Source organism: Coturnix japonica, chromosome 2 (assembly GCF_054131305.1).
Source record: "Coturnix japonica strain WE chromosome 2, WE-NBRP24, whole genome shotgun sequence".
Taxonomy (NCBI): domain Eukaryota; kingdom Metazoa; phylum Chordata; class Aves; order Galliformes; family Phasianidae; genus Coturnix; species Coturnix japonica.
Window position 1 is genome coordinate 120,025,513 of NC_140664.1, and position 15,645 is coordinate 120,041,157.

The 15,645-nt window shown below is 35.8% G+C and overlaps 1 protein-coding gene across 1 annotated transcript in view; it reads right to left on the reverse strand.

Annotated features, from left to right (window-relative positions):
- Positions 1-945: 945 nt before the first annotated feature.
- The window catches only part of ZNF804B (zinc finger protein 804B), a 197,814-nt gene continuing 183,114 nt past the window's right edge, over positions 946-15,645 (reverse strand). Inside the window, exons 3-4 of the mRNA XM_015853517.3 lie at positions 10,931-11,061; positions 946-8,476 (exon numbers count right to left, since the gene is read on the reverse strand). Of these exons, the coding sequence (XP_015709003.2) occupies positions 4,804-8,476; positions 10,931-11,061 (3,804 nt within the window). The 3' untranslated portion in view covers positions 946-4,803. The remainder of the gene's footprint in view (positions 8,477-10,930; positions 11,062-15,645) is intronic.

The following is a 15,645-nucleotide window of genomic DNA, read 5'->3' on the forward strand; positions in this document are numbered from 1 at the left end:
CAAGTGAATGACAGATTCTGCTTATTTGAACAAGTACTCACATTGCAATTTGGGAAATGTAGCTACTATTATCAGGAAAAGTAGAATGTAGACAATGTTTTTTATCATGTATCATGTCCTAATCAAAAACATTATGACATTTTTTTCAACAGCAAACATATGAGATCTGATCTCAACTGGAAATCTAGATTTGATGAAGATTCTCAATTGAATTGGATACATTTTATGTACAAGTGTTGATTATGTTTCTGTTGATTACAGTGATTTCAAGATTTTTCTTGAATGCCTGAGTCATTAGATGGCTCCACAACATAGTCTGAGTTTGCCCCAGAGACTGGTCAAGTTATTTCTGGCTATAAGTATAGACTTGAAGGAATATGGCACCTGCCACACCATATCTCAAAAGACAGAGCTTTATCTACTGCATGTACCCATGAGATACTCATGTTTTTCCATTGCCTCAGTCTTTATGCAGGAGACATGAAACTTCCAAAACTATATACTGATGGCTATAAAAAGTCAGAATTATTACTAGTAAAACAACAGTAGCTGAGAACCCTAAAACTCTGTAAACATATGAGAAAATCTGAAGTCTTTCATCAGAAACTTACAATATAAATGAAAGATAGAAGAAAAGTATTCAAAAAGAAAACTGAAAAAAATACAAGGTAAAATGGATAACATAGGTGGAAGATAGTTATCCTGACAAGGGTAAATTTTGAAGAATGCTCAAAATATGAGTTAAAATATAGTTGATTTTTGGATCTAATTGTTAGCTTCTTTACTAAAGGATATTCTGTATGAGCGTTGGGAATTCTGGCTTAAACAGATTATCTGAGGAACCTGACAAATGAGTTATGAATGTAATTCTAAATAAACTGATTAGTAAAAAAATATCCAGGAGGATGTTGGTCAATTAAAAGTACTTGCAAGCAACACATGTAATAATTTTTTAAAGGAATATTTATTTTCAGTTCAATTTAAACAACCCACTATTGTAACACATACTAAAATCTTTAGGAAACATTCTAAGAAATTTCACAGATGAATTAAATGCATTTCAAATCTCAGATTAAAATACAGAATATGTTTGCATCATTCTGCATTTTATTATGTTTCTGCCTTTTGGTATGTTTTACATTAAAAATACATGACTGACACTCTTTATACCAGTAAGCCTTTTTATTGGGAAAATAAAATAAAATAAAATTATTGCATTAAACTACATTCCCAGGAATTCCTTGAATAGCCTAAAAAAAAGCCGCATTGCATGTACAATAGTGCAATTAACTTAGCTACTGTATAATATAAAACACTTTATACAGATAATACAAAACAAAATTACTAGTTTACATATTATACTAGCCAGAGTATTATCCAGTTTTAAATACAAACTTAACAGTTTTAAAATCGATGTGGTCAAAGGCATTTTTATGCAAATTTGAACAACAAATATGTTAAATGTATTCCAGAAGTGCCTCAGTTACCAAATAAATAAAATGAAAATTAAGAACTTTCATCCTTATGTAACTCCAAAAGCTTTTGTTATTAGAATTTTACTGTGGGTGTTCCTTGGATTGTGCTAGAAGAATATACCATTGAGCTAAAAGAGGTTATTAACTTGAAATGTATATGTATCTGCCACCAGAATACTGTAACTTATAGTATAAATAAAATCAGAACTGATGCATGGCTCCAACCATCAGGCTCAATTATGCTTTTAATAATAATGATACGTATATAAAGTACACTACTGATAAAAAATAAATATGGCAGCAAATACATCATCTCAACTGTGCTGATGATTTTATTACATTTCTCCAAGAAAATCTCTTCTGTGTACTAAGAACTATATTGGTCATTCCCTCTGTTGGTAGTCAGTGATTGCTGTTTTGCTAGTGTGCTGTTCCTGTCACTTCTTAATCTCTCAATTTTTTTCCATCTACTTCTATCAAAATCATAATCCCCACTGCTTCAAGAATTAAATTAAAATTTTATTGTCTCTTCATTTTCCTTGTCAGATCATCCTTGTTGGTACATACAATGATGTATGGACATCCTATGATTTGGTTCCCATTTTATTGTGCATAAAGTAAGAGTAATGTATTTGCCTCACATAAATGGTCTACTAAGTAGGATTCTGTTAAGTTCCAATTGATGAAGTTTCTTGCCATAGCAATTTCTGCAGTAGTAATTTTGCCTGTAAGAAAGAAGGATGAAAAATAAGCATGTATGTGTAAGATGGGATTTGTCTTTTTTCCTTTCTACTTTTTCCTCTCAATGTTATCAACTTAGGATTCAAGTGAACTAGTACAGACAATAAGAGCAGATGGTTCATCTTAAATGGGAGTGGATTTGGGCCTGCAAATTAAAAAAAATAAAATAAAATGTAGGGCTGGAAAAGCATATTATGGGTTGATATTAGCCCTGAAACTTTTATAGGGGCTGTTCAGTTCAATCAGCCTCAGAGCACAGGTTAACCTACTCCTTTTAAATGTACAATTCAAAGTGTTTCTACAGAGATATAACTAGAAGTGAATCACTAGAGAGGGAATTCAGCCTGAGGAATTGAGTAGTCATGTTCAGAGTCAATAAGTTGTATTCAATGAAATAAGATTGTTTTTTCAGAAAACGATATTTTGGAAGTATGGAAATTATATGTATATTCAGATCTAATTTGGGGAATATTTTCAGCCAAAAATAAAGGGCCGGATTTTAAACTATGGAAACATTTATTTTTTAGTATATTTGCAAAATTAGTTTCTGACTTCCTAACTTCTGAAGTAATAATTTCAGTTGAAAAAGAACCCTGCAAATAAAATAGGACAATTAAACAATGAAGAGAGGTAACTCAAAAAATACCATGAGCCCATTTTGTTAGTGAAATGAGTAAATCAACTGGGAATGCAATCAAAAGGCATTTGAGGATGTTGGTTTCTTCAGCATCTATTTTTCATAACAAAAAGTTTTACTTCTACTTGGTTTCCAGTGTTTTTTTGGTTTTTTTTTTCATGACAATTTTTATTGGATGGCTAGAATATAAAGTAACCAATGAAGGAACTGAAGGAACCTTTAACTTTAAAAGTCAACTGCAAAGCAAGTAGTTGTTACTTGTAAACACATTTGAGATATTTGGCATAATAGCAGTTCATGCTGAAGGAGCTGCTTTTAGAAATTAAAACACTTCCATTTTACTGCAGATCAATCTAGTTGGACTAAAATTAAGTTAGAATATTGGTTTCAAGTTGTATTTTAAATATTCAGCCTAATTTCAATTAGACTTCTCAGCTTCTATAGGTAGCTCTCCAAGAAGTTTTTAATGTGCTTTATATCAGCTGTAAAATAGACATCAGCAACTGTGCGCTACATCATTGCAAAGGAATGGACATTATTTCCAATATTTCAAATCCAAATAAACAGGTATTTTTTGTCAGACTGTTAACTGTCCATTTATACTGGGAGACAGATCTTCAGTCTAACCATAATTATGATCACAATTTCTTGCTAAATTTCCCATGTCCTATTTCCAGATATGCAATTATTCCTTGAGACTTCAATCACACTGAACTCTGAAGGTTAGGTAAACACATTCCTATATCAGAGATTCAGGGCTTCTATTTGTTTTCCAGTCCTTGGGAAATCATGCTAGAAACTTGGCATGTTTGTTTAGATTCAGTATTTCTTGAAATGATGAGAACTGCAGCCTAGTTGGCCATGAGACTTGACCTGAAGAGACGCTTTATTCTCAAAATTATACTTCTGTATTTTTATGAATTTCAAAATGATATTATATGATCAGTTTACAGAGATGAAACTTTTTGTTGTTGTTGTTGTTTATTTTTTTATACTTTAGGCAAGATTCTTCCACATGTCAGAGCTATGCTTGGCAAGAAAGATATATTATGGTGCTGGCCAGGAACCTCCAAGGTTCAAGGCCAACACTAGCTGCATTGGAACTTTGGGGTGTTGCACCTCACCCCTGGCATATCTTATGCTAAAGCCACAGCAGGCAATGTCAAAGAATTTGGCTTCATCACTTTACTTCTGCAGCCTTCTTGTATGCATGTCTGGGGGACGAAAGTAGCAATCTGCTTGTGCCAGCAAAGAGCCTTCTACACTAAGGGAGTGTTTTTGTCGTGTACTTTTGGCTAGACTGCAGTCCCTTTACACTGTTAAAGCAAAGTACCTGTGATAAAATCATTAATGTACCATTTAGATGGTCCCATTATCATGTTCCATTATCAACTTATCACCCACCATTGTTGAGGCTCTTAAACTTGTCTTGGCTAGGAGACAGAACCAGGTACTTTTGGTCCTACATGCTTTCTCTTTGGCTTATTCTGAAATACCTTAAACAGACCAAGTATTACACTGTCACATTTACATTCTCATGAGGTGTGTCAATATTGCACTGTTTTAAATTATGTTATTTTAAATCACCCGACATTGCTGACATTCTTGGTCCTTTTGTGCCTCCGTGCTGTGGTCCTCCTCCTACTTACAGTCACAGACTTCAGTTCAGAATGTTCTTTCTAAACCTCCTGCAGGATGACATTAACAGATCCCATCCTTCTTGTGACAGTATCACAAGGCTTCAAAACTGCTTTTATGTTGTGATATGAGAACCAAATCAACGTTCATATGCTGTCAGCCAGAATTTGGACTTCAAATTTACTATTGAGCTCTCAGCAAAAATGTAGATTTTTTTTTTTCCTCAGGTATGTGATTAAACACTGGATTTTTTAATTTATTTTTTAATTTATTTTTATTTTTTTTCCTGGAGCCAAGGTGTAATCCTAAGGGCTAGTTTAAATAGCTAGAAACACCAAAAACTTCTTTTATTGTAGGTAACTGTTGAGTCTGGGTAGAGCAAGAATGGTGATGAGGATCTTGCCCCTGGAATAATGGATGAACTATGGGATTTGGATGTATAGCAGGAGGTGTGGCTGCATTCAGGTGTGGTGCAAATAAGGCTGGGATATATGCAGTATGTGGCAGTAGAGAGAAATTCAGTGGGGAAGGGTGAATAGGGGTGGTGGAGACCAAGTGCAATGGGTGCCCCGTCAGCAGAGCAGGGTGGGTGGGAATGAGGGCTGGCGCTAAGGGGGAAAGTGATATAGGGGCAAAATGTGCCTGAGAGAGGGGATGGAGGTGTGCCAGGGAGAGATGGCTGCCATGGGGGTGTACAGATGCTGAGACAGCAAAGCGTTGCAGCAGTGTATGATGTATGGTGGTGACTGTTGCATGCTGCTGAACAGGGATGGCAGGAACTGCTGGTGTTGCAGAGAAGGCAGCTGGTCCTGGGGCAGGCAAAACTTGCAGGTGTTTTGCCAGGAGTTGCTTCTGCATATGCTGCTGGGCTTGCAGCTGCAGCAACCTGTATTTGTCTACTTCCTCTGGTGAGAACATTATAGGCTGCTGCATTAAAGGAGGGGAGATGGATTTACTGTACACTTCCCGGTTGTCTACTGTGTCATTGTACTTCTGCATAGCATTATCACAAAGAGTGTCATAAGTTCCTTCTGCCCGGTTTGAGTCCATGTTTACATCATGTAGTTCTTCTTTGGTCTCTGTTGAATTAGCAACAACAGAATATCTTTTAGAGGGAAAAGCACCAGGGAAATCATTTGGTACTGGGTCACAGCTTTGTATAAAGGGTTGTACTTCACTAATGAAGAGATTGGATTGTTCCTTTATTGCTGTGTTCCTTTTTATGCTCGGGTTCTGATAGCTTGTTCCTATCTGAACAATGTCTTTAAAAAGACAATGATCATAATCAGTGCCTGTTGAAAGAGCAACATGAGTTATCTCTGAATTGTCACATTTGTTTTTTTTCACATTACTTTCCAACAAACTTCCACTTTGCCCTATGTCATTTTTACCAATGCTTAGCAGTTTCTCTGGCATAGGTAACATTGCTGTGTCATCTACTGATGACGAAAACTGAAGTGCAAAGTGACTTTGTGACAGATCTTTCATTTCTCTACCAAACGTGTTAGAAAATCGCTCTGAATCATGTGCTTGTTCCTGGATTTTCTTGGACTGCACCCTTTCTAACAGTAACTTCGCTGTCAGTGACTTTCTTCTTCCACATACATCTTTTGCTGAGGTTTCTGAAGAGCAGGTAGCAAAGTCTTTTGACTGGCTGTCTACATTCAGAGATTCATAACGTGCAATTTCAGCTTTTCCTGTGTTGATGTTAGAATCTCTATGTGTGTCCTCTCTTGTTTTGTTCGCATAGTTGTCATATTCTTTTGAGAAGGAGTCTTCACTGCTTTCTCTTGAAATTCTGCTGCAAGGTGATCGTTCACTGCTTCTTGAATCCGTGGTGGAAGAAGTTTGGGGGTCATTGTAGCTTCTACTGTGCACTTTGCCAAAATGATGGTGTCTACATCTGCTGTGTTTAGAACCATCTCTGTGCTGTAAAACTTTATGTCTTGAACACTTTTGATATTTAATTGTGCCCCTCTGTGTGCAGTTTCTACTTCTGTGACTTCTAGTATGGCAAAGATAATCCTTATCTGCATCATCAGAAGTGAAAATACAGTTGTGCTTTCTGTGTTTGCATTTGTGCCTTTCAGCTGTCTTGGTTTTCCTTTTGCAACAAAAAAGCAAATGATTTCTGCTGTGATTGTTCAATGGGGGACTGGAGGAACTGCTCATGTAGCTACTTGTGCTGCTAACAGAAGTATCAGAATAGCTGGAAAGTCTGTCAGAGGAGGATTTTTGAGGAGATGGGAATCTCCAGCATCTTGAGAAATTTTCATATCCTTCATTTTCTGAATGCCTGCTATTCAAACCAGATTTGCAACTAAGGAAACTTCCACCAGAATCTTTTCCACTGTCACTTATATCACTTCCGCAGCTGGCAACATTCTGAATGGATCTGCAGCCATTTTGGGTTTCATGTTTTTCCTCAGAATAAATTAAATCACACTGTTCAGTTTTAGACTTTTTAATCCTGGCCATAAAAGCAGAAAAGGAAATGCTCTCATTTCTTATGCTCTGTTTTTTTCTTTCACAGCTATGGAAATGATGCCTTAAAGATCTTTTCAGTGTTGTTCTATGAAGACCTTGATCTGCCATAGAATCCTTTTGTGAGACATCAAGGTAAGCAGGCACTTTGGGTATATTTTCATTCAAATAATCTGAAATGTATTTTTGACCATTTTTGTTCATCTCTTTCCCTATGTCTGACTTGGCTTTTTGTTTGGCCTTTCTTGGATTTAGGGAACCTTTCATCTTCTTTGGTTTCAATAACTGATTATCTTGTTCATTTGACGTTTGCTTGTGTTTTATTAAACCTGAGGCTTCATTTTCATCCATAGTCTTATTTATAGAGTGCTCTTTACAGCCTTCTTTGCTCGTTTCATGCTGTTTACCATCTCTGTGATTTAAAGAGAGTCTGAAGTCAAAATACAGTGGATTACAGCCATATGAAATACAGGGCTCAGTTTTTGTAAACAAAAGTAATTCTGTTGGCCACTGCAGAGCAGTGCTGCCATCCTTACTCACTACGTGGAGGAAAGGCAGTGCCTGGGGCTGAACCTCTTTAACCACTGCCTCCCTTGGAAGATTTTCCATATTCCTATTTTTGATTTCTGAAGCCTCTAAAGGTCTTTCTCTCTTTACCATCCTAGGACAGTCATTAATGTTGCTTGCACATGTCAGCTCAGGTGCCGGCTGTTGGGGGAGCTCAGAGAGGTGTGCATTGCTGTGCTTGTAGGTTTCTGACTGTATACAGAAACTGCGAGCTTGGTGTGAAGGTGAAATGAGAGTTTCCAACAATTGCTCAGACACATTCAATTTGCTCTCTTGTTGTGATTCTTTTACTGAACCTGAAAAATCCAAATTCGAGAACTGCATTTTGACTTTGGAAAGTGAAGGATGAGCACTGACTTTTTCTTCTATTTCTCTAACACTACATTTATCATTTCCTTTTAACATTTTAGGTTTCACAGCTCCATGACTTGATGCACTGTTATCCAAATCTGTTTGGTCTTGTGGAATTGGTGGCCCTTTATCTAGACTTGCTTTTACATCCTCTTCCAAATGTACACCAGAACGACAACTCTCAAGATTTTGCTTTATTTTATGGTTTGGAGATTCACTATAATCATTTCCTTCTTCAGAGTTCTCACTGAAGACTGATGCTGAGGATTCAAGCTTCAAAGGGACTTTTTTAGAGAATGAGAAAGACACTCCTGCTCTTTGAGAAGCACTGGTGCTGTCTGGGAATGCTTGTGAAACTTGATTTCCAAGCACATGGAGTCTTTCAGTAGGTGACTGGTGCCTGCTTATTATAAGCCGCTGTTTTTCCAGTATGCTGCTGGAGAAACCTTGTCCTGTACTTGTGGTGGTACTTTGAGATTTGGCTGTGACCTTGCCACCTTTGTAGAGGAAGAATGCATCTGGTGATTGCTGCTTTTCCACAACTAATCTGGGGGCTTTAAGTGTTGGTCCACTTCCAGCAATGCTGTAAGAAAACAAGTTAAAACATGGTTGAATTAATTAAGTAACCAAACTAAAAGAGAACTCACACTTGACAATACCTGTCTGGTAAGGAAAAGTGTTACTTGTATGCACTTCCACTCATAATAACATCTGCGGAATCTCTTTTTAACAGAAAAGACAACATTCTGCTTGATTTGTGTGTCTGCGTATGTATGATTTCTTTTCTTTTCGATGACAGAATTTTATTTTACTGTTATATTATTGCACAGTAGATGATTTTGTGAAATATTCAAGGAAATATAATACTAAGACTATCTCCAAACATTGGTGGGGGAAAGGTCAAAAAGTGGAGTTCATCAATATTAATGGTAACTTCAGCGCTCTCATCACTACCATTTTACTTTGTCATATTTTCTCCTCTTTCAATTAATTTTTCTTCTTTCTCAAAAACTCAGACGTTAAATCTGTGGTTTACTTTTCTTGTACTTTAATAATAATTAAAAAAAAAAAAGCACAACATATTCTAAGAAAGCTTAAGAAACGTGGTTTAGAAAGCAATTGTTGATTTCTTTTAATAGATGACTAGCTGAATTGAGTTATTGGAGTAACTTCTGTTTTTCTTGTGTGTGTGTGGTTTGGTTTGTTTTTTTTCCATTAGCGATGTATACAGCCACCAGATGAATGTTGATTGTGTTTTTATTATTTAAACATGCATTTCATTAGTTACATTATCTACATGTGCTCTCAAAGCCATACTACTTTAATACATACATACATTTTAATGAAAAAAAAATATGGAACCAGCATCAGTAAACAAGTTGATTAAAAAATAGGAAATATTTTAATCAAATTTGAGTAAATTGCAACTTCCAGATCTGCATAGAAGTTATGTCTGGCATGTTTTAGATATGCTGTAAAAAAGCATTGATCTCCAGTAGTGGGAGCAACATAAAGACTCCCTGGGGTAGGTTCACCTCAGAATATGAGATTATGCATGCGTTTCTGAAACTAAATTTGCATTTGCCACAAATTTAGCATCAGGGAATACAAATCCATCTCTGTTTGTAGATCAAGAAGAAATTCTGTCTTGTACAATGTTAATAAAGAGATCCTTTGCAATGTCCCCTTGGAATAGCAAAGTAAAGGTATTTTTTCAAATTTTCTTTGCACCAGATTAACAGTAATTTTGTTGTCAAATTTTATTAGCATGTTTTAAGGAATTCTGTTGGAATGAGAGGCACATTACTTGGGGACAATAACAGTTGTTTGCATGCGCAGAGTTCTTGGGAAGGCTGACTTCTGTCTTGCCTGAACAACCAGGTGTGTGACCATTCATCCAAGATCATGTCTTGGCTGTCCCTGACCCATCTATCATTGTCAATAGGAAGAGCAAACACTGTCTTTCCAGGCTGTCTGTAATCAATTTTAGACTCCAAGTTCTTTCTATAAGCAGACCTGATACCCCTCCTGTTTCATTTAGACCTTCCTATTACTACTGACCTTATCAGTCTATCTGAAACTACATCTTCAGATAAACAGACATAAAGGCAACTTCCCTCAGGCTGCTACTTTTCTTTCCATAGATTTGTATGAAAATGGAGTTGTAACCATAAAAGTGATGCATTAGCAATAAACTGTTATATTTCAGCTGAAATTTCAAAAGCAATTACATTGGCCAAAATGAGTGTATAATAAACACTGAATTTTATTATTTCTAAGGTACTGTAAGCTTGATATGAATTTAAAAGGATGCTAGTTTAATTATCTACTTAACCCATTACAGTCATAGATTAACGTAAGTAATCAGTCTGGCAGAAATCTACTCTACTGAAGCATTCAGTATCATTAAACAAAGGAGATTTCTCAAATGTGAAGCTTTATTAGTGTAAACTTCATGCTGTACTGTGGTATTCATCAATAGAACTAACACTACTGGGTTAATTAACTAAGTTAATTGCTTGTTTTTCATTTGTATGATGATACTTCCATGAGTCTACAGAAAAAGAAAAAAAAAAAAAGAAAAAAAAAAAGAAAAGAAAAGGGTGATAATAATCTCAATATACTGCAAGTAATGAAAATGATTCACAGACTAGGCACATATTTGCTAAAAAGTGTTTTTCCTCTCACGTTAACTTACTATAAAATGATAAGACAGTAATACTTATCTACTCAGGTCAGTTTTAATAAAATAAAATGGTGATATAAAATCATCTTCAAACCACTCAGTTCAGAAGAGATTAGATTAACTGGTTACAGGAGGATGAAACACAAGCCTTCAAATTGCAAGTAATTAATTCAGGGACTTTCAATTTTATGGTTTGTGGAACAGGAACATTAGGAGTTGGGGACAGATGAAAACAGGTTGCAATAAATGCAATGCTTGTCCATTAGAGAGTAAAGGAGTAAAAATTTGAAGATTTCTTCTGGGATTGAGGAAAGTGGATATTAAAATGTAGTATAAATTTTAAATACTTGCCATCCTGACTGTTTCCGTAACTCTGCAAGCTGGTGGAGCCGCTTGAGTGCTTTTTCCTGTTTCTTTTCATCTTTCCATGACTTTGAAGCCACATTTCGAGCAAATTCCCTTTGTTTTAAATCTTTCAATCTCTGTTTGAAAAGAGCAAAAATGGAAGGGGTTAAATATGTGAACAGTGGGTGCATTACCTCTTACTCAGCTTGCTTTTGGTGAAGTTAGTATACAAATGGACAGTAGGAATATACTTAAAATGTTATCATCCTAAGAAGAGATTGAAAACAATGTTATTTTGGCTTAACAATAATATTGAAATACATTTTGTCTTATGCATGCAGACATCTTCTGTTGCATACAAATACATACATAAAACCACCATTTAATTCATTTAGAGTTTTTCAATCAAATCAATGGAATTTAATCCATATACTGGAACAAATATGAGCTTTTGAGTATAATGGATTGTATGCATCTCTAGACTTGTACACATATGGGTGTGTGTGTCTCTGCATTGGTTTTGCAGCTTTCATCAGAAAGCTCTTTTATGATTATATTCAGAATTTTTCTGAATCATCTTGTACATCTTTAAACCAGATGAAAGAAAGATTATTTGCCTATATTTCTTTATTACATGGTTTCCTGGTGCTGATAGAATAAGTAAAGAAGACACAAAACAGAAAGTGAAGTGTCAAAAATATCCTCTTGAGAAAAGTGGTGCTATTTTGTCTTTGAGTTCACTGTGCTCTCCAGGACTCAGTAAATTGTACATGATCTTATAACCCTGGAATGTGCAATTCCTGTTAAGGTCCATGTTTCAGTGCTCCATAGCAGAAATTCCTTTCTCCACTCATACCTCCAATACTGTGGTACTCAGGGAAGGGAGGCTGAATGTCAGAAGTGAGCTCTTGAGCATTCAGACACATCTCCCAGCTAGAACCCTAGAGGATCAGGATAGAAATGTGAACCCCTGAGGGTAGCAAGGTCCCACAGGGGAATCTGAATAGGCTGGATCAATGGACCTTGGAAAAAAATGGTTGCTCTACCATTTACATCTTTTTTCTTTCCCCCTCCCTGTCCACTTGCAGCTTGCCCTGCCTGTCACACAGCTCTGAGTTCCCACAAGTGCATTGCCTCCAATTTATGTTATAGTAGATTAGAACGTGAGACAACATTAGTTTTGATCAAAGAAAGAAATTTGGTTTTAGTGATATATTAAAGCCAAAGCTATAAAATAAATCAGAGAATCTTTCCAGAAGATATCCACACCTTCTGTCACCTTTCATATCTACATGAGTGCTAAAATATTTATAAAGATTCTAACCTCTATGAAAATAAATAAATAAACAAATAAATGAATGAAAATAACCAATACAAGGTGCCTTGAGCCTTATTAGTATCTTTCATGTGAAAAAATAGAGCAAAGAAATACGTTTAGAAATGTCCGTTAGTGGTGCTTGCTGTGTTTTAGCTGTCACCATGATCTGTTCTGTACCACACATAAAGCATTCATGAGGAAAAACAGAAACAGTTACTACCTGTCACGGAAACAGAGCAATGTGAAAGCTAGTACTATGGAATGCGGGTATTGCAAAGCAATGCCATTCCACTTCTCTGACAGTTAGGATGATAATCAACAAAGCAAATGCACCAACGCTAAGAATAGAAGTCCTAGTGGTATTTTTTTCTCTCTATTGGCATATAGCATGTGTCAAGGAAAAAGAGAAAAGAATATAAAAAATATAGGTAAGCATAGCCAAGAACTCATCAGTTGGAGATGAAATCCAAGAAATCAAAAGCATCTGCAGTCTGAGCAGAGAAAGGTCTCTCCCTACACATGCCCTCATCAGAACAAAGAAGCTTCACTGCCAGAGCTCCAGTTAGGAGCTGTAATGAAATTTGTCATTATGCTGGACAGACAATGGAACTTCCCACTGAACCTGCAAAAGCCACCGTTTTCCTCTCTAATAACCTGTGCCACACTCCTTTCAGGCACACAAATATCTTTCAGGTGGTGAACAAAAGCATGCAACTGAGCTGGTATCTGAATGACAGCCCCTAAGCTCAGCAGGTGTGCCTGAAAATTAACATAGCTTTACATGGTAATTGCATTTTCCATGTAATAAGGTACTTAACTGGGCATCCAAATACAGGCACATGTCATAAAATATGATTTATCTAATTGCAACGTTGTGTTCTGTCCTTCACCTGCTACAAATTTCATTGCCATGAAACTGTATTTCATTTTCAGACTCATGTTCTGTTCTTTCTCTGTTTTTCATGTAAATGTGTGTGTGGACACTGCAATATCTAAAAGTAAGACTTTTATTTTCCTTTTTTTTTTTTTCTTTTTTTCTTTTTTTTTTTGGTAAAAAACCCACACAGCATATTAAAAAACCACAAAGTAATATTTTGTGTTTTAGAGTGACTTGCTTATATAATTGCATCTGAGTCATATTGGCTCATCTATCTAAGTCCCACTCAAAAATTGCTGAATATGGTTTTTTCCTCCTAAACTCCTGTATGATTCATCAGCAGATTCAAATTTGTCAATGGAGTTCCATCTTCACTACCTACCTTTGCTAGATGCATTGCTAACCATATGCTCTACCCACATTCCAGCAATTTCTGCAAATTCTTAATTTACCAATTTATTTATTTTTAATTGTTGCTTCGTTGTGGCCTGTACACCTGTAACATACTTATCACTGGCTGCAATTGTACTGAATTTACTTTCTTTCCAGAGTTATGACCCTGATTCCTCTTCCTCCATGTGAATGGGAGAATTTTTATGCATTGCCATTCATCCGATCAAATTTGGATGCCTGTGGCAGTTTCTCAGCTTTTCTAACAACTACTGAAGAAAAATAAGCTCTTTTAAGGACATAATCACCTCACCTTAAAGCACCTGTCTAAAACAAGTGGTATAAAGTGAGATGTAAAAGTAACTCCTTCTTTTCAATGGATGCAGATGGCATTAATGGTGACTATCTCAGACAAACACCTTTTATAGACACAGGAAGACTGTGCTGTTGGTGTATTGGCATTGCTACAGATAGCATTCATTTCTACAAGTTCAGTAAAGAACTATGCTTTATTAATGTGCATTTGGCATATATAAAAGAAAATCAAGAATGACGGTTGGTTCTTTAATATAAACCATTGGCAAGATAAGGATTTTATAATCTGCACTTCTAAGTGATTCATTTGATAGGGGATACACAGAAAAAAAATTGAAGATATTGTGGTCATTAAAGAGCACAAATACATTGAAAAGCATAAAGAAGATGTACCTTGTTCTTTTATTCCTGATTTCTTAGCCATTTCCTTGCCAGATTTTTCAGATCTCTTTCTCAAGAAGATTTTTGGCTTCAAGAACCTTTTTTATCATTTCTCTCATGCACTTTCTCACAATTTGAGGACCAAAGGGAACAGACTGAGAGAGAACTCCTTTTTAGAATTCTGCTAGAGGTCATGTTGAATTTCTTATCGAGATCTACGTGGAATTCTCAGAATCCTTCTACTTCAGCTATTGGAGCAAATAGGTGTCACTGCAAGTACGTTTAGAAAAAATCCTGTTCACAATGGTGTAACTACTTTGATTTAAATACAAAGCAGCTTTGGAAGAAATTTGTTCAAATTTCACTCATTAAATCAGAAAATGTCATGTCATTATGAGTTACATGAATTTTTCCACTTATATTCAGGGTTTTTGTAGAATATCATTCACACTCAATGCATCCCACAAGATATTCTTTACTACAAAGCACTGGGACCCCAGATAAAAATGTATTATGCCCTTCTAATTACTTCAGTCAGCATCAGGTATATGTGGCCTGTCACATGCAAATAGCATTTTTCAAATCTTAAGTCCATAAACTAATATATTTGTTTGAGTGCATGACTGGCTTCACTTTGTTGAAAAGCACCTTGAGTTCTAATCAAATTTGCCATAGAAGGGTCAAATTAGAAAAAGGATGGAATATGATTTTAAGTAATTATTGTCTTGCCTGTAGCCCTAGCATTGGAACCAAGTACATTATTTGTAAATTGAATTTACGCTGCAAACCATAACATGAGAATGATAGAGTTCATGGCTGATGCTTACAGTGTTAGTCTCCAAGTGAACGAGACGAAACAGAAGTGAATTTGATTTGCTATGGTAAACTCCTAAAAATAAATGTGAAAGACTGTTAGATACAAGAATTTACATTGAGATATGAAACTCAAAAATTTCCTGAGAAATTTTCATATATTTTACAATTAATTTTTTAGAAATCACTTTGAAGTGTGTGACAATGACCATTTTTTGGAGTAGATTTTATTATAGCCAGTCTTGACAGGTTCAATATTTTTAGCAGGAGTGAATGGGAAAATTTTTGATGGGGGGGAAAGCATGGGGGGAAAATGTCTATCCCTAGACATGACCTGCAGAATCCAAACATCAATGAGTAAGTTTTTGATCACAGATCCAATTTAAAAGGAGAAATTACAAGTAGTTGTTTGGAGAACTTATTTTCACATTTCTTCATAGAATCTTTCCCTAAATCTTTATAAAAGGATCTGATATTTTGCAATGGATCTTGGTGCCAGGAAGCAAAAAGACCTAGTGCTTATCTGTGTTTTTTCTTTTTTGTTTGTTTGGTTTTTCTTTGTGGGAGCTTCTTACTGTTCAGCCATATCTGCAAATATTCTTTCTAATTGTACTGATTTCATCCACT